Source organism: Girardinichthys multiradiatus, chromosome 10 (assembly GCF_021462225.1).
Source record: "Girardinichthys multiradiatus isolate DD_20200921_A chromosome 10, DD_fGirMul_XY1, whole genome shotgun sequence".
In the NCBI taxonomy this organism is placed as follows: domain Eukaryota; kingdom Metazoa; phylum Chordata; class Actinopteri; order Cyprinodontiformes; family Goodeidae; genus Girardinichthys; species Girardinichthys multiradiatus.
Genome location: NC_061803.1, coordinates 38,204,561 through 38,221,967, shown reverse-complemented (window position 1 = coordinate 38,221,967; position 17,407 = coordinate 38,204,561). Strand labels below are relative to the sequence as shown.

The 17,407-nt window shown below is 37.8% G+C and overlaps 1 protein-coding gene across 7 annotated transcripts in view; it reads right to left on the bottom strand.

Annotated features, from left to right (window-relative positions):
* Nucleotides 1-15,671, bottom strand: part of exoc6 (exocyst complex component 6) — a 45,438-nt gene extending 29,767 nt beyond the window's left edge. For 4 of the 7 annotated variants that reach the window (XM_047377087.1, XM_047377088.1, XM_047377089.1 and 1 more), the window contains exons 1-5: nucleotides 15,507-15,671; nucleotides 9,182-9,353; nucleotides 7,034-7,081; nucleotides 6,772-6,862; nucleotides 5,645-5,690 (exon numbers count right to left, since the gene is read on the bottom strand). In XM_047377087.1, coding sequence (XP_047233043.1) covers nucleotides 5,645-5,690; nucleotides 6,772-6,862; nucleotides 7,034-7,081; nucleotides 9,182-9,353; nucleotides 15,507-15,643 — 494 coding nt within the window. In that variant the 5' untranslated portion in view covers nucleotides 15,644-15,671. Of the gene's footprint in view, nucleotides 1-5,644; nucleotides 5,691-6,771; nucleotides 6,863-7,033; nucleotides 7,082-9,181; nucleotides 9,354-14,080; nucleotides 14,218-15,506 lie in introns of those variants that run through there. The other 3 variants (XM_047377093.1, XM_047377094.1, XM_047377091.1) reach the window with 2 other exon arrangements.
* Nucleotides 15,672-17,407: the final 1,736 nt, after the last annotated feature.

The following is a 17,407-nucleotide window of genomic DNA, read 5'->3' as shown; positions in this document are numbered from 1 at the left end:
AAGAGACTTTGGAGACAGGGAAATAGATAATTGGCACAGCTCGCTGTTCTGCAACAGAGTCAGGTTGGTATTCTCCTGCTCTGAAAGGAGCTTTTCTAAATGTGCTTAACGACTTGAAAGGTGAGTTGGTGTGTAGGAATGAACCCCAGTCCTTAGAGGACTTATCAATTTATCCATTCGTATCGACAATCGCCTCAGGAATGCAATAGAGAAAGAAATAACTCCCAATGTTTCCGAGCCCATTGTTTTCTTAGCCCATTGTAACATCAGCTGAAAAAATATGTAATTCTCCTTCACCACTCAAACCTGAACCCAAATTGGCAGAACCCACTTGACTTGTGGGACTCCTGAGGCGGCTGACGGGTACTGAACTCCAGTTCAGAGCAAAAATCTCATCAACCCAATAAGTGATGCAGTTCAGACTCAACCTTCCCCAGTTTCTGTCATCTCTCGATGGAAAAACTGGACACAAACAACCCCCTAAACTAAACACATCCAATTAATAAATCTCTTAAAATTATCATGAGCATATTTCATTCCACCAAGGACATCCCAGTCGTCTTAGGTTGCCCCTGGCTCCACACTCATAATCCCCACATAACTTGGACAGATTCACGCATCGAGTCTTGGAGTTCACATTGTTTATCTACATGTTTATTATGTGCTGTGCCGCCTCTTGTTCCCAATTCTCCTAAATCCACTCCTCCTCCTGATCTTTAATATTTCCTCCAAGTATCACAACCTCAAGACAGTTTTCTCCTCCACCTTATTGCCCCTTTGACTGTGAACCTTCCTATTGCTTCTCTCCAGTTAGTGCGACCTTACAATCTTTCATCCGTGAGGCAGTGGAGAAATACATCCACAAGTTCCTTAAGGCAGGCATTAAATGTCCCTCTTCTTCACCTGTAGGGACAGGACTCTTCTTGGTGGAGAAGAAAGACAAGATGCTCAGATCCTCTATTGATTACAGAGGCCTTAATCAGATAACCTGAAAAACACTCTCTCCCACTCATCTTCTCAGCATTTGAACCTGTACAACAAGCCGCCATCTCCTCCAAATTAAATCTGCATAAGGCCTATCACCTGGTCTGCATTTGAAAGGGGATGAACGGAAAACAGACTTCAAAACTCACATCAGTTATTTCGAGTACAGGGTTATGCCGTTTGGTCTTACTAGTTAATCACTAGTTAATGACGCTCTCCGAGAGAAGAAGAAGCCATGACTGAGCAGGTCCTCAAAAGCTGTGTTAAACAGTCCAAAGAGCAGAAAAAAACAGCAAACCATCTTCAAACTGTGCATTCATACATCTGCATAAACCACCAAGAAAAGTGTCTGTGTTTAACTGGACTGTAGACGCCCCAGTAAAGCCATCTACTAGAAGTGACAGAGCAGACAGTACCTCTTAAGGAAGTTTAGGTCATTCAGTGTTTGCAGCAAGATGCTGCATATGTTCTTTAAGTCTGTTTTGGAGACTGTGGTCTCTTCTGCTAGGGTAGCAACATCAGTCAGGGACTTAAAAAAGCTCAACAAGCTAATAAAAGAGACTGGCTCTGTTCTGGGGACTCCTCTAGAACCTCTGGGGATCATTGCACAAAGAAGGATTCTTCACAAAATAAAGAACATTATGGAGAATCCTCAGCATCCTCTTCATGAGACTGTTGTACAACAACAGAGTGTCTTCAGTCAGAGGCTTCTTCACATCTGCTGTAAGACAGACCGCTACAGGAGATCCTTCCTGCCCAAAGCCATCAGCATCTACAATGGTTCTTTGAAGAAACCTTCATAATATGAGCTATAACATTTATTTTCCTTTGGGATTGATAAAGTAATTTTGAATTGATTTATTATTCTCATTCTTATAAACATTACCAACGTGAGTTTGGTATGTGCATTAATTACAGGAGTTCAGTGTTAGGTCAGTGTGCTTGCTCCCATCGTTAGGCTGAGAGGCAGGCTGTGAATGGATCTAATTGGTTGGTCAGTGAGTGTAAAATGTGTTGTGGACAAATGAATAGAAAGACATTCTTATAAACTTCATGATGAAAAGGTTTGTCAGAACGCAGAATGAGATGACACAAAAGCTACAAGTGATTGGACATTGACAGGAATCTGACTATAGCTCCAGAACTTGCATAACACAGTGATGTGTATTTAACCACATAGGCCATATAGCAACCATGTCAGACATGTTAAAAGTATACTTCATACATCCACTGACAAGTCCAGAAATGTGTCTATTATGGTATTGTACCCTTAGATTGGCTGTGGTTCATGGCAGACCGATAAGGAGGGGGTTTGTTTTTAATGAAGGCACAGTGAGGGTCAGTAAGGGTTTCCTTAGACAGAAAAACTTTTTATCCAATTTGAATAAATAATTGAATCTGACTGCACTGTTCAATGGTTAGGATTAATTGGAATGTATGTACCTGACTTTTGTGAAGTGCCTTGAGACAACATGTGTTGCGAATTGGCACTATATAAATAAACTGAATTGAATTGAATTAAATTGAATTGAATTGTCCCTCCAGTGAATAGTTTCTTCTTTTGGTGCACAGTTACAGATAAGAAAGGGTCGTTATTTTCCTGTCCATACCAAACATCCTTTCCTTGAATATATATTACTAAGCAACAGCCACAGCAGAAGCTTATGAGGTAAAAAGCCAGGTTGATAAAACTTTATATTTTGGATAATTTAATAAGTTGTTTAATATTTTATTTTTGTCTTAGCAGATTAACACATGAAATATTTATACGATGAACAAATCAAGAACACCAACAGCTCCACACCAAGAATTATGAACTTCTGTTATCAAAACCATTTTTGAAAATAAAAAGTCAATTACAGCGACTGTGGAATTACTATAATTACTATAACAAACCACTGTCAAGGTGTTCAGTGAATAACTGAAAGAACAACAGTTAGTATTATTGTACCCCAGCTCAGCATTCAACATGTCAATCACAGCATATTACTGGAACGACTAGAAACCACAGATCAGGCCTGAGATCTGGATATAGTGATGGACTCAAACCTTCAGAGGCACACAAAGACAACCATTAAATCATCTTTCTATCACCTGAAGAACATTTCCAGGATTAAAGGACTCATGTCCCAGCAGGATCTGGAGAAACTCACCCATGTGTTGTCTTTAGTGGAATTCACAGCTCTGCCTAAAAAGTCCATCAGACAGCTGCAGCTGATCCAGAACGCTGCTGCCCGCATCCTCACTAGAACTAATGACCCTTTACCATGGGGTTCCACAAAATGCAAAAATGCAGAAAGATCTGAGTTCTTTTAACTAAAGGTTAATTTCATTCAGTAGTCCAACTTTATTATGCCACTACAGTGTACTTGTTTATGTTGTCTTTTCTTATGTTTTCCATCATGTAAAGCACATTGACTTGTCTCATTGCTGAAATGTGCTATAGTAATAAACACGCCTTTCCACTGCCTTGGCTGCCTGCTCCACTAATAAAGAACAACATAAAAAAAATCCTGTATCCAAATAATGTAGATGAGAGATAATAGATTAATTACCTCTCACCTAACTTTTCCCAAAGAGCTTATTAACAGGTTGTAGGTACAGTAAACATGGGATCAAAATTATGGTTGCATTTTAAATGCGTTTGCATGTTAGGGTGTTTTTAACACCCGGATAAGGTGAGAACGTCGGTTCAGTTGGGTTGCAAATGCCAAACATTTTTGGTTTGGTTCACCTTCACATTGCACATTTAAAAGAGGTCCAAACCTACTGTACAAAGTCAAGTGTTTACAACAGCTGCTCATTTGGGCTGCTATTAAAAGAAACCGCCCAGTATGAGCAGCAAGCGAGTATGATGGAAAAATTAACATTTAATCAATAAAGCGCCTATCCCTAATTCAAATGTGAATAATAGATATCTGAAATGATAGTTTCTCCTGGAAAGAATTCAAACTCATGTATCCACAATTCATTCTAGATAGCAAGAAAATATTAGTGGATAGGTGCAGAATAGGTGCAACCCAATAAACATGAATGAAAACTGTGAAAATCATTTATTCTGGAAAGAATGTTTGATTCGATTGAAATGTACATTGAGAATAGGAAGAATACTGTTCTGTTATCTTTCACTAGCATAAACCGATTTAGGGATATTTAGTTTGAAGGTCCTCCCTGGCTGTAAAATGTCAAAACGTCTTGGCAGAGAAGATGATGAGCTATCTGTTCTACATGAGAGAAATGCAGCAGCCAGTACCAGATAGAGAGGGAGAGACTCGTCTGTGAAAACTGCAAAACTACGACAACCAATTTTCTTTTATTTGCTAAACGCCAGAATAATGATATAGAGAAGTTTTTTACTACTGTTTTAAAACTCTACACTATACACACACTAAGATTAGCACAACTCTGGTTTGTGTTTTCCCTCCATTGAAGTTACCAATGAATGTCATGATTTGACTTGGTTCTTAATTCTTTTGTTTTCCACGTGTTCTGTCTTGGCATTTTAGACATACCACATGAAGAAACAGCCTGGATGTCTACATGTGCCAAGCAGCTTTGCTGTAGACAAAGAGTATCAGGAGATGGTATCCTAATGGCATGATTGACTTAATTACATCAGGGTTGCATCTGGCATCACAGTAGCCGTGTCGCATAAATGAAAAAAGAACCTCTGTTTGTATGACCTTCAAACTTCTAGATTCTTTGAATGGGTACATAAGTGCGAACATGCTTGGGTGTTTGTAAAGCAGCTGTGTGTGTGTGTGTGTGTGTGTGTATGTGTGTGTGTACATGGAGCAGGTGTAAGTGTGCTAATTTGTCACCTGGAAGTTGTTAGAAAAGTGAGAACGATAGAAACCCCACAGCGCTCAGCGACCAATAGCACCACGGGGCATACAGCCTCGGCTCCCAGAGGCTTCAGAAACCCCAGGAAGACAGAGACCACCACAAAGTAGACATATGCCTGACAAAGAGGCAGGGCCCCAGTGAAGCACAGGAGCAGGCCCCTAGGCCCAAGAGGCATAGGAAGAAACCGCAACCACATCCTCGTAATCCAGTCACACCCGGAAGCACTAGCAACTGTAAGTCAATCAAGCCCCCCTGTCATTGGTCAACAGTAAAACAATTGTAAACGCAGGAACAGCCATGCAACTGAAAACGAGCTTCCATAAATATGATGGAAGTGTGTAAAAAATCAGGGGACATAGAGTCTGGTCCATTTAAAGCTGACCAAAAAACTGGTGTAAAAGCGCTGTCACTTCGAAAGGGTGCAATGCAGCATATCAATAGATGCATAGACTGGCACTTTTAACATGATGAGGTACGCTGAGACAGAAAAACATTACTGGTCTTCAGAAAAATATTTCTGGTCTTCAGCAATGACATTTTCATCAGAAACATTGATGTTCCTGAATACAATAAGTTCTAAAAGGTTTGCTGGGTACTATGCCTGGCGCATCAGACTAGACGCCCCCAGTGTGAGTTAGAAAACAATGGTATGTGATCAGTGTCTCTGACTGTGCTGATGTCCATTGGCCTCTATATGTCTGGCAAGGAGTCATAATATTACCAAATTTCATTGTAAAGTTGATTTTGCCACATCTACATATTCACATATTTCTAGCTTGTAAGGACATTTTATTAAAGTTAATGAGATTTTTACCTTTTGCAATCCAGTTGCTCTTTTAGCTTGCTGTACATTTCAAGCACTACAAAAGAACAGAACATAATACATAGAATTAGTTTGTAAGTTTAACATGTTGCTACATTTTGCTATTTAAGAATGAAATACCAGAAATTAAAAGAAAGATCAAGCTAGTATCAATCTGATACTAAGTTGAGAAGGTGGCTGCACAGAAACAACTAGAGAGTACTGAAGCTTACTTTCTCATTGTGACCCAGTGACCCATCTGTCGTTTTGAACCAGCTTCGTACTATATGCATGTTTGTTAGTTATCTTTATGAGCTCCTTCATCTTTCAGCCAATTCAAAGAAATATTTCCAAGACCAAGAGGCAGGGTCTTTCCAAGACCCATTAGGGTCTGTCGATTGAATCTAGACTGATCAAACATGAAGCCACAGTGTGTGCTTTTAATAATCAAAATGTATCCATCATTGAAAGATTTTGACAATGATCTGCTGCTGTGAGCCATATATGCTTGAGACGGGCCATTGAAAATGACATTGTTTGTAAAATCAGACATCCTAAATATGTGATTGACTGTAAATTTAAAGATTAATTAAGATTTTCATTAATGGTAACAAAGAACAGTGGTCTTGTCAGGAGTATTAAAGGGATAGTGTGCAGGTAATGGTATCATAGGCTAATAGTTGCACAGACCCACAACTGTCCCATATATGACAAATATTTTATTACACAGGACTGGAGACAACTGAAGTAGTTAAAGAAGACATTCATATAAAAGTGATTTGTGGTCATTTAACGTAGGGACAACATTCCATCTGCGCATTTTCCACCTACAAATTTTCAGCTACTGGAACCAACTTTTATAACAAATCCATAAAAATAATAAGTTAGCCAGAAAAATCTTTCAAAACTAAAACTTCCACTCTGTCACCTGATGTCAGGTTAGCTCCCACTGACCTGACATCATTTTATAGTGTTATAAACCTGACATGTGAGAGTAACATCCTCATAAACAGGTTTTCTGTTCTGAAGGATGGACTGTATTCCTTTACCATACATTGATCACGTCACATAACTGGCAACCAGGGCTATAAAACAACAGCCAAAGGAATGAGGTATCTCAAAAAATAAATTTGTATTACCTGGCATACAGAGTTGGAGCTTCTCCGCTGTGGTGGTCATGTTCCTCTGCTGGATACGACAGCCAATCACTTCCTCTGTCTGAGTTGTTACCTTGAGGAGGGAGCACACAATTGGAGGAAAACAATGAAAAAGGAGTCACCACTGTTGATTACTAGGTCATGTCCTCTGCAGAGCTGTCCTTGCAGACAATGGGACATGCATCTGTCATGAGGACAACAAAAGGTAGGTTTGCACTCTAACTACATTAAGACAAGAACTTACTTCTCTCCCTGCTTCCTGTAGTCTTCTATTAGTGTCTGTCACCTGACCCTTTGAAAACAAAAAGACATCAGTTTAACAGCACAGTCTGAAATTATTATTATTATTGTTATTATTATTATATAGTATCTTATAGCATGCTAGCTGGCCCTGAAAAAATCTACTCATTCTTAAGTTGATTCCAGAAACTCCAAAGAGTAAATTTTGTACTACAGGGCTTTGAATCATTCATAATTTAGTTGCCGCTCTGCTTCATACCCTCTGTATGCAACCATGAAGACGCAAAGACAAAGCTAGGCAAATTCAGATTAACCAGGGAGCGAGGACCTGAACCCATCATCGGTTCACTGGGCCTTTCATGGGCTTTAATGGCTTGTGAAATGCACGTTCTCACAGATTCAGAGACAAACTTTTCAATTTTGTTGTCACAGCTGATAGCCATGACGTAATTGACCAGTCAGTTTTTTCAGCAATGAAGAATCAAATCATGGAGACATACTAACATCACTGTTCCTTTCCTCCAGCTAGAATTGATGATGATGATGTTTTTATTTACACAGGGACAATACACAGCATTTATTGACCTCTTCATAAAGAAGGATGCATGTTGCCAGGTTGTGGCAGAGAGGATAACTTACATCTGTAGTCCCTGGACAGGTTGATGTTATTTAAACATAACATAACAGAGATTGTTAATGGATGATAAAACAGTGTATAAAACTACATTTCATTACATACTGTACAAAATCAATAAATCATGATCCACATCTCACTAACGTTTCACTCATATACATTCATCACTAATGTGTGCAAATTTGCTCAGATAATTTGCTCAGATAATAACCATTTTCTGCCTAGTACATCTGCCTAATACTAGTACATTTACAAAACTAATACAACTAGTACAAAACAGAAAGCAGTTTATTTAAAAGAGGTCCTACATTTTGGGAAGCACTCACCTCTAGAGGTCACCCTACTGACTGCAGTCGTTTTATCTGAGCTCAGTGCAACAAATCTTAGAGGAGGATCAGCAACACCATGAAGGATGTGTGCAGAAATTATTAAATGTTTGAAATTTTAAAAATCATATTTGAAACAAATGTGACAGTAGTAAAACTGTCTAGATTTCTTTAGAGCACTTTTATACATTGGTTAAATTGAAAGATACATAGAAAGGGTAGATTATAGATATTAGGAAAATATGCAACAATATCAATGAATGTTGCGGTGTCTGTAATTTCCATAAATGTAGATAAATATGGACAGATTATCCCCTAAATTCATGTATAGTAGCTCAATTAAATGTTGGCATTTGTCAGCACAGTTGCCAAGCTGCTGTATCGCAGAAGTAGATGTTCCTTTATGCACATTTGTAGAACCTTTGGCCCATGCGGAAAAGCTTTGTTATTTTTCTTTCCCGTAATTACTCAGACACCAATACAAATTCTATGCGTTCATATCTTTGCTGGAGCCTTGTTGTGTAAGAGACGGATCCAACTGTTTGATGTGCATATTGTAACAATTATTCTTTATGACAAACTGAAGAGTCACCAAGCAACAAGTAGCTGGAACATTATTCAGTAGAGCTGGTGACTGTTTGCTATGATATTAAGCATTGAAAAGACTATGTAATGTGGGTCTAAACATAAAGAAATTAAGGAGAATTTTGTGGGTCATCAAGTCCAGTCAGGTCTTTGTTTAGAGGGCATAGAATGCGGCCCACATGCTTCAAAGGTGTATGTTGGGATCAGTGGTGTGGAATTCACAGTGTTCTGCTGTGACTGACAATTGGAATGCCATCAGTTTCAAGCATCTAGAAGTGAATGAAGCGTCTGCATATGGTGGTGTGAGATTAAGCAGTTGGTCACTGCTGCACTGATTCTGCCTTAGCAGTGCGCATGAGTGGTAAACAGTTTGTTTGAGGAACTTCTGTACATGTACCAGTGTGGCCTGTGCAGTAATTTTATGCTACAATGTCAAATGTGCTATAAGGCGAAGCGAGATATGGCATCATATCTTCCTACAGCTTTTAAAATAAAATACAATGTGACAAAGAGTCAAGTCTCATAAATCCTACCCTATATATGCACAGTTATTGCAGAATTTAGTGATCCCTGCAATTTAAGTCTTATTTGTCCAACTCATTCTCACCATCAGTTTCTCTGCATCAGAGCGAACTTTAAGAAGCTCTGTGATGGCATCCACAAAGCCTTGGTGGTGGAAATTACACATCTTTTCAATCTCACGGTCATGGTTCCTTATCCTGGCATCCAGTTTTTCCATAAACCGTTTATGGGCATTGGGCTGGTCATCATAGATAGACCTAAAAGAGACAAAAGAGGAACATGGAGGGGAATGGGGGAATTGGGAGAGAAACTGGGTAAGACCAGTAGAACAATTTACATAAATAAAGAGAATTTTCACAGCCTTGTCAGTTTAAATGTGTCCATGTTGTTGGGACCCACAGCCATGAGTTACAACGTGAAAAGCCAGTACAGACTTTCCTGGAACCTTAAAAATAAATTGCATTAACCTACTTCCGGCACAACTTAGGAATTGGTAACAGCGAACTTCCCATGATGCCACTGTCCACATAAAACCCCACTTCCCCCAATGGGAATATATATAATGTGTGTGTGTATATATATATATATATATATATATATATATATATATATATATATATATACACAAAATTAAAGTGGAAAAACACACTCACACTACAGGCTGATCCAACTTTGATGTAATGCCCTTAAAACAAGTCAAAATGAGGCTCAGGATTGTTTGTGGCCTCCACGTGTCTGTATGACCTCCCTACAACGCCTGGGCATGGCTACTTTGAAGAAGCTAGAATATAAGACATATTTTCAGTTGTTTCACACTTTTTTGTTCAGTATAAAATTCCACATGTGTTAATTCATAGTTTTGATGCCTTCAATATTCATAGTCATGAAAATAAATAAAACTCTTTGAATGAGAAGGTGTGTCCAAACTTTTGGTCTGTACTGTATATATATATAAAAATCTATCTAGGTATCTATAGATAGATATATATCGATAAATATATCTATATCGATATCTAGATATCGATATATCAATACCGATATCTAGATATATAGACACAGATGATAGTTTTTTTGATCGTGATATTTCATGGCTATGAAAGCTTAGAAGTTGGAATGTTATATAGTAATAGTTCTGTTTTATACTGGCTAGTTTTTTTGGGGAGTCCTGGAAACCTTTTGGAACTGTGAACTCCTCCTGAAGGGGAAGATGGCAAGCCAAACCAGAATCCAGCGTTTTCCTTTCTTGAGGGGTGAATAGAATCTCCCATTCATCTTGAGAAGTGACCAACCTGCTTTTTCAGCAAGAACTCAACACTGCGGTAGGACTGTTAAAGCCCCACATTCTCGACCTTACCTATAAGAGCGCTCTGACACTGGCATGACTTGACAATTTGACTGATGTACGGAACAACTGAAAAGAAATAAACTGAATCCAACACTAAAGACCAAATCTGATTTCGGAGGAACATATTCTAAACTTAACAAGTTAAGGAATTCTGGAGGAATTATTTAAGTTTACAAACTATATTCAAGTTGTGCCCTGTTGTGAGTTGAAAGGGTTGAAACTTTATTTGCTGATACAGTGTTGAAGTTGTTGAGTTGGTACCCTATTCACAAGTTAGTAACACCTATTGTTGTTAAGCCAGAAAATACAACATTTTATTTTTCTAAATCCTTCAATATACTTTGTTAAAAGTAGCAGGTATTTTTTTGTGTATACGTCGTTTCCTCAATGTTAACTATCCACCCCTCTAAATGTAAGCTAGAAACTGGTCCATCCTACATACGGCCATCTGTTAATCTTTACAACGGCTACAATACCTTTTTATTTTTAATTTTGTGCTAGAGTTAAGCAAATAATATGACTAAAATGTATGAGTCACAATAAAGTCACAATAAAATATCCAGTTTTAATGAACACTTATATAATGATTTAGGTTTTAATTGTGGGCTATTAGATATGATGTGAGCACAGAGCTTTGTTTATGAATATTATTTCTGAGATATAACCATTACATACTGTCTCTGGGGCCTGTTCAACCTGTAGAATCACTCCTTAGAACTTCCGTGACATGCTTAATGGACAACACATATGTAGCACTTTTGTCATCATACAGATAATTGAAGGTACTTTTACACTAAAAGTCTTACAGCCACAAACATCCTGATATTCACACTCAGAGCCAGAGTCTGACACAGAATCAGTGAGCTTTTGGTAGCCAGACATTGACTCTTCCTTCTGAACCCCAGCAACCCAGCAGAATGCTGTTTGTGTGACTGAGAAACACTTCCTACACACTACACAATAACGCCATCTAGTGATGCTAAGTGGAATGCACAGTAACAGATAATGTAAATTTGTAATAATTAAACATCAGAAAAGCCTTCTAGGAAAAAACTCAGCAAGGGGTTTACTAGCCAGATTATTTCTCCCACTAAATTAAGCTGTCAATAGGCTGTATGGTTTGGTTCTACTAAACCCTTTAAGAGTCTAATAAAAACGAAGTAATTTCTTTAAAATTTTAGGTGTTCATTAGCTTTGAGAACAAGGATCCTAAAACTGCTTAATATATAAAATTATTTATACTTCAAAACTGTGATCAAATGCAACCTGATTGCTTTAAATGTTCATCATATGAGCCATAAACTTTAATTACCTTTTTATTAAAACAACACATACAACAGACCTGCATTAAAATAATAGCTAAGACTCCTAGCAGAACAAGCCATATGTATTATTAAGGGGTACTTTGACTGTAGTTTAACTAGCATGTTAGAAATCCTAGAGGTGGGCAATGATGACCGGACAACATATGAAATGTGCATTTAGTCACTTTGGATCCAACATAAAGATGTCCGCATAGACTTCCATAAAAATCTGAATATGTTTAAATGTTAGAACAGACGTGTTTACGGCCAACATTCACTTATGCTTTATCAAGGAATCCCAAATTTATTTATTTTATTCAAAAACTGACTAGAAATGCACAACATATCAGATTGAAGTTGTTGCAATTTAGAAATGTGCAATACTGCAGCTGCAAAAGACACATTGGATGTAGTATTTGCTAAGCTTTATCATTGAAGTGCCATGCACAATCTGTGTGCCTGTACTTGGAAAGACTTATACTATCCTAAACAAGCCCACACCTGATAGAGAATTGAGTGGTCTAGATGCTAAAGTTCGCCCAGAGTGCTGGAAAAGAAGAGAAAGGTGGAGAAAATGTAGCAGAATTGCAACTAATATTGTTATAGAAAATTTAAACAATAATTTTATGTTTTCCTAATACTCTGCAGCCTTGTCAAAAGGTCTACATGACAGGTAAAATGAAGAAAAACAATGAATAGAGAAAACTGCAACATCTGCATTGAAAACTGATGTGGCTTCTCTGTTGAGACAGATCTATAGATCTAGGCAACAACACCTGACAACCCTGCTGTTGACCCTTTATGGGGGAAACAACCACTGAACTTTGACTGGATGAGGCGTTGTTTACTAAAACAATAGTACAAAATGCAACCGATATGCCTACAGTTGTCTCCGATGCCTTTAATGTAAGGAGACATAACTAGCCTGGAAAAGACATGATTAAATCATATTATTTTCAGATACAACAATGATACCAAACATATCACAATTAGGTGCTGGTTATTTCACCCCTTCATACCCAACAGGTCTCTACCAGAGGGATGTTTCGTAGGCGCTTTTACAACTGACCATTTTAAGTAATTGTTTACTGTAAGAAAATGTTGTTGTGAGACCTTCAAAAACCTTCAAAATTAGATCATCCAGCCAACAACAAACTGCAACATTGCTATTTAAAATTGAGCTGACGATATCAACTAGCAATAACATGCATTTAACATTATCAGGCAGAGGGTGGATGCAGGGCACCTGGAATATTATAGCCACCCAAATATTGCGTCCAAGCAGTTGTTTGCTATATTCAACATAGAGAAATTATGATCCAATATATTTGTGGACCTTTAGTCACTTATCAACTATACTTGTATTAAACATTTGAAAAGAAATACTTTTTGTTCATTTAAATATTGTCTATTTATTGCCATCCCTTGTCAGGATGTTGAACTAATTTGGTTGGAATATTAATCTTAATACTGCTATTCTCCGAACAATATATTCATATTTAATATATTCACTATTTTAGCCACTTGAAAGACAATTGAACAATGTTTTCTATGCTCTTTTTTATAAATACCTTCAGGTTTTCCCTGGACATTTTAAGCGTCCCTTTAAAGGTCTCTGCACGCCACCCACAGGATTGTCTATTGGAACCACATGTACTGTTGACAGAATGGGACATATGGGGTGATAATAACCGCATCAATAAACGTCAAATGAAGCTGAAAGAGTTGCGCAATGTTGCTTCCATGCCGTATCTTCATTGTTTTCCTCAATGACGCTTAAAGTCGTCGCTTGAAGGCAAGAGGACGGAGAAGGCTGCGACTGGGTTCACTTCCCAGCCTGTCAAACTGATGTCATTCATTGTGGCCTTGACAGGCACTACGGAAGCTGGTACTCAGAACTGATACAGGGAGCAAGACAGCTTTAACTGGATCGGTTCTAACACCCCAGCACCGGGAGTGGTCAAAGCATACCGAACCGTGTCATACAACAGGTTAACTTCCCAATTTCAGCCAAACAACTAGATTGTTACTAGTTAGCCGTTAGCTAACATCAGTAGAATTATAATAAGAGCCTCCAAACAAACAACACTGAAATTTATGTTAATTCAGCAGCTTTTCATATTTATTTAGCATTTAAAAATCCTCAAATTACTAAAGCTTTGTTACATTTATCCAAAGCGCCTTGTTAGCTTGTTTTCATGTAGCCTCTTTCATCACCATGGACGACGTTAGCTCATATTGCTAACGCTGGCCCTAAAGGCTGAGGATGCTTATAACTAAAGGTTCGAAAACGAAGAATAAACAGCCGAACACCGGCAGAACCATTAGGTCTTACCGGAGAGTTGGACCGACACAAGCGGTGTCGGTGCTCTCAATTTCCTGCAGGATCCGCTCGTGCTCCGTTACACACTCCAGGGTTTCATTGTCCGCCATGATTGTTATGTACAGTATACAGTTATGACTGCAGCTCCAGCACAGAACAGGTCAAGCTGAGCTCGCCCTCTGGAGGGCGCCCAAACAGCTGGAGAATCCACCATCTAACCTAATATTTATAGTTTAGGAGTTATATTATGGTCCATTTAAACTGTTTTCTTTTTGCATTTCCATAAAATCGTGTTATCAGTGAGCGATCTGTGTTGCTGATTAATGCACTTTCCTTGGGCTCAGCCTATATATGTATTACTGTCATCTTTCCTTTAATAGATATATTGCCAAGTCCAAAACTAACACGTAAGTTCCCATAAATTGGATTTATATGCAATTGAAACTACACTGTATAAAAAATAAACATAACCTTTCTATTTATCACTGTCTGTATTTAAATTGGACTTTTATTGTTTTAGGTCATTTAGGATCTCCTACATTATTTCTATATTGTAAATGACAGACTAATCAGAGATTGCTTTAGCATTTAAATGAATATCTTTATTTTTTAATCCAGTAGAGAAAACAGTTACAAGCTCACCTTGTGATTTGCATTTATAAAACAAATACCTGCATAAGTCTAATGATCTGTTTTGAGCTGTTTCAGTTGGCTGTTAACAGGAAACATTGCCCCAACAATTGAGATGTCAACGGAAACAATTGAAAATGATTATTATACTTCTCGAAAAAAAATGTAATCCAAATTCCATCAATCCAATGTAGGCTTGCTGATGATAAAGTCATTTTCTGGGATGATGATTCTTGTTTCCACTAATCAAAAAGTGTTAAAAACGTAGGAAGGCAGACGCAATGACATGGCCAATAAACTCTCTGAATCTCAATCCATGGTTGAAATTAAAACAAATGGTAAATAACAAGATCCTATCCTGCAAATCCTGAGCGTAATTTCTCAGTATCCTACAGGCTGGATGGAATACCAGCAATCCTGGATTGTGTCCCTTATGATGAACTACAAAAAATTTATTTATAAGATACTGCCTCATAATTATTAAATATATTACAGATAATAATAGATTCCATTTGTCTTTCACCAGCCTGTCAGAAATTCACTTCTATATAAAATGCAATAATCAGAGCAAAACAAGTGCTGGTATCAATTAAAATAGTTTTAATGCACGTTAAAAGAATCATCATAGTACAGCACACTTATTGATGTACTATGATGACACATTAAAAGTACATCTGATATCCTTCTGATGAATACATTTTGGTCCAAATATCCAGCTCAAGCTCTTTGTTTTAAACTAATTTCTAACTAATTTAATTAGTTTATCTTAAAATATAAGAATCAGTTCATGGGTTGTCCATAAGTTTACCTCAAAGTAGTTCCCAGAGGCAGGTCCACAGACTCTAACTCAGCGCAAAAATTCCCAATGGCCTTTTCTTCCACTTTTTCTTCTTCGATTTGACTTGGGGGTTCGGGTAGAACAGCATGGACTCTGTCAGTGTCCATCTCTATCAGTACTAAAGTAAAAAAAACATCAAATATGATTGTGTGTGGTGACGGGAAGGCGGGGGTGAATTCCAGTCCACCTGCTATGGTCAGCAGAAAACGAGGGTGCGACAGGAAAAAAAAGACCTTGTGATTCACTGGACTTTGAAACCAACAAAACAGAAAATCTTCCCTGTTAGATTTATAAAGCTTGTCACAGAAGCAGATTTAGCAATCAAATCAGATCACAGTCATCATCACAATTTCAGTATGTTCAATATCACAATAGCAAAGGGCTGCCTTGTTTGGTTGGCTATAATATTCCAGGTTCCCTGCTTTCAACTTCTGCTGGCTAATATTATATTTGGCCTTTTGAATTAACTATTTCTGACTTTTATTTCAACAACTAGATCTTAGTGACCAAGATGTTAAAGCTCAAGGAGCAATCTGGGGACATAGTGGTGTTGGAAAACAAAGATTGTAAGTGGGTAAAATGCATGTTTATTGCAGTCAGTATTGTCAGCTTATATTATTATATAAATAATGTTATTGTAATTTATTGTTTCTTAATATTATGCACACAACTCAGAAACACCCACACTATCCAACATGCAAGGTCATAACAAAAGATTAATAGGTACCTGAAAAAAATTTCGATATGAAAAATAAATATATTTTTTTATCTTTCATACAAAATAGCACAATAAACTAAACCTGACTATCTCGTTAAACCCATAGTCAGTTGTGGCAGATGGCAGCTCACACTGAGCTGGGTTGTGTTAAAGTTGTTTCTTTCCAAGGTCAACACAATTGTGCAACTGGCTGAGGTTCCTTGGACAGAACATTCAACTAAAATGAGGGTTTAACTGGATGTATGTAACTGAATATGACTGTATGATTAGACTAATTGAAGTATTTACTTCTGCATAGAAATAATGTGTTATGATTTGGTGTTGTTTGGATTTTGGTTTCTGGTTTTTTCCTTATATTTTTCACTGCTCCAGTCTTTAATCATGTCTCTGTTTATTATTTTCCTAGTCATGCTTTAGATTTTGTCTTCTAGTTCGTGTGCGGTCAAGTTTAGTTTTTGGATCTGGTTATGCTTTCGTTTCATGTTTTTCTAGTTATGTTTCTATTAGTTTGTTTCCTTGGATTTGCGTTCTGTTCAAGCCATGTTTTGCTCCAGTCACGTTTTGTTCTGTCAATTAAGTTTATTCGGTTCACCTGCACCATGTTAATCAGTTTTGTGTTCCACCTGTATCATGCTCCATTTAAACACACCTTGTTCAGTTAGTCGGCGTGGAAACATTTTTCATTTTCATGCTCATGTCCTGCTGTTCACACGAAGCCTGTCTTGCCAAGCCTGCCCGTGTCTGTTTTTGCCGTCACCTCCTGTGAGTGAGTTTTTTTGTTATTAAATATTTTTCCATTTAACATCATGCTGCCTGCTAGTCTGCATTCTGGGTTCGTCCATTGCTCAAGCTGTAACATAATGTCTGTTTGTCTTATAAAGTGGCTAAGACTGACTGAATAGATTTGTTTATGCAGCTGCTTTGTTTTTATGGTGAGTGAGAGTGTGTTTATGTCATTACCACATTTTCTAAAGCTGCAGCTTGAGCGAAGCAAAAGGCCAGCCTGCACAAGCCACTTTCTATTTCCTTCCATTCTTCCCAAAATGGATAGGCCTATTATGAGCATATAAGTAGGCACTAACAAAGAAAACTCTCCAGAAGTCCTGACTCTGAGTTTTCTTATTACACTAGCAACACACGCACACACACACAC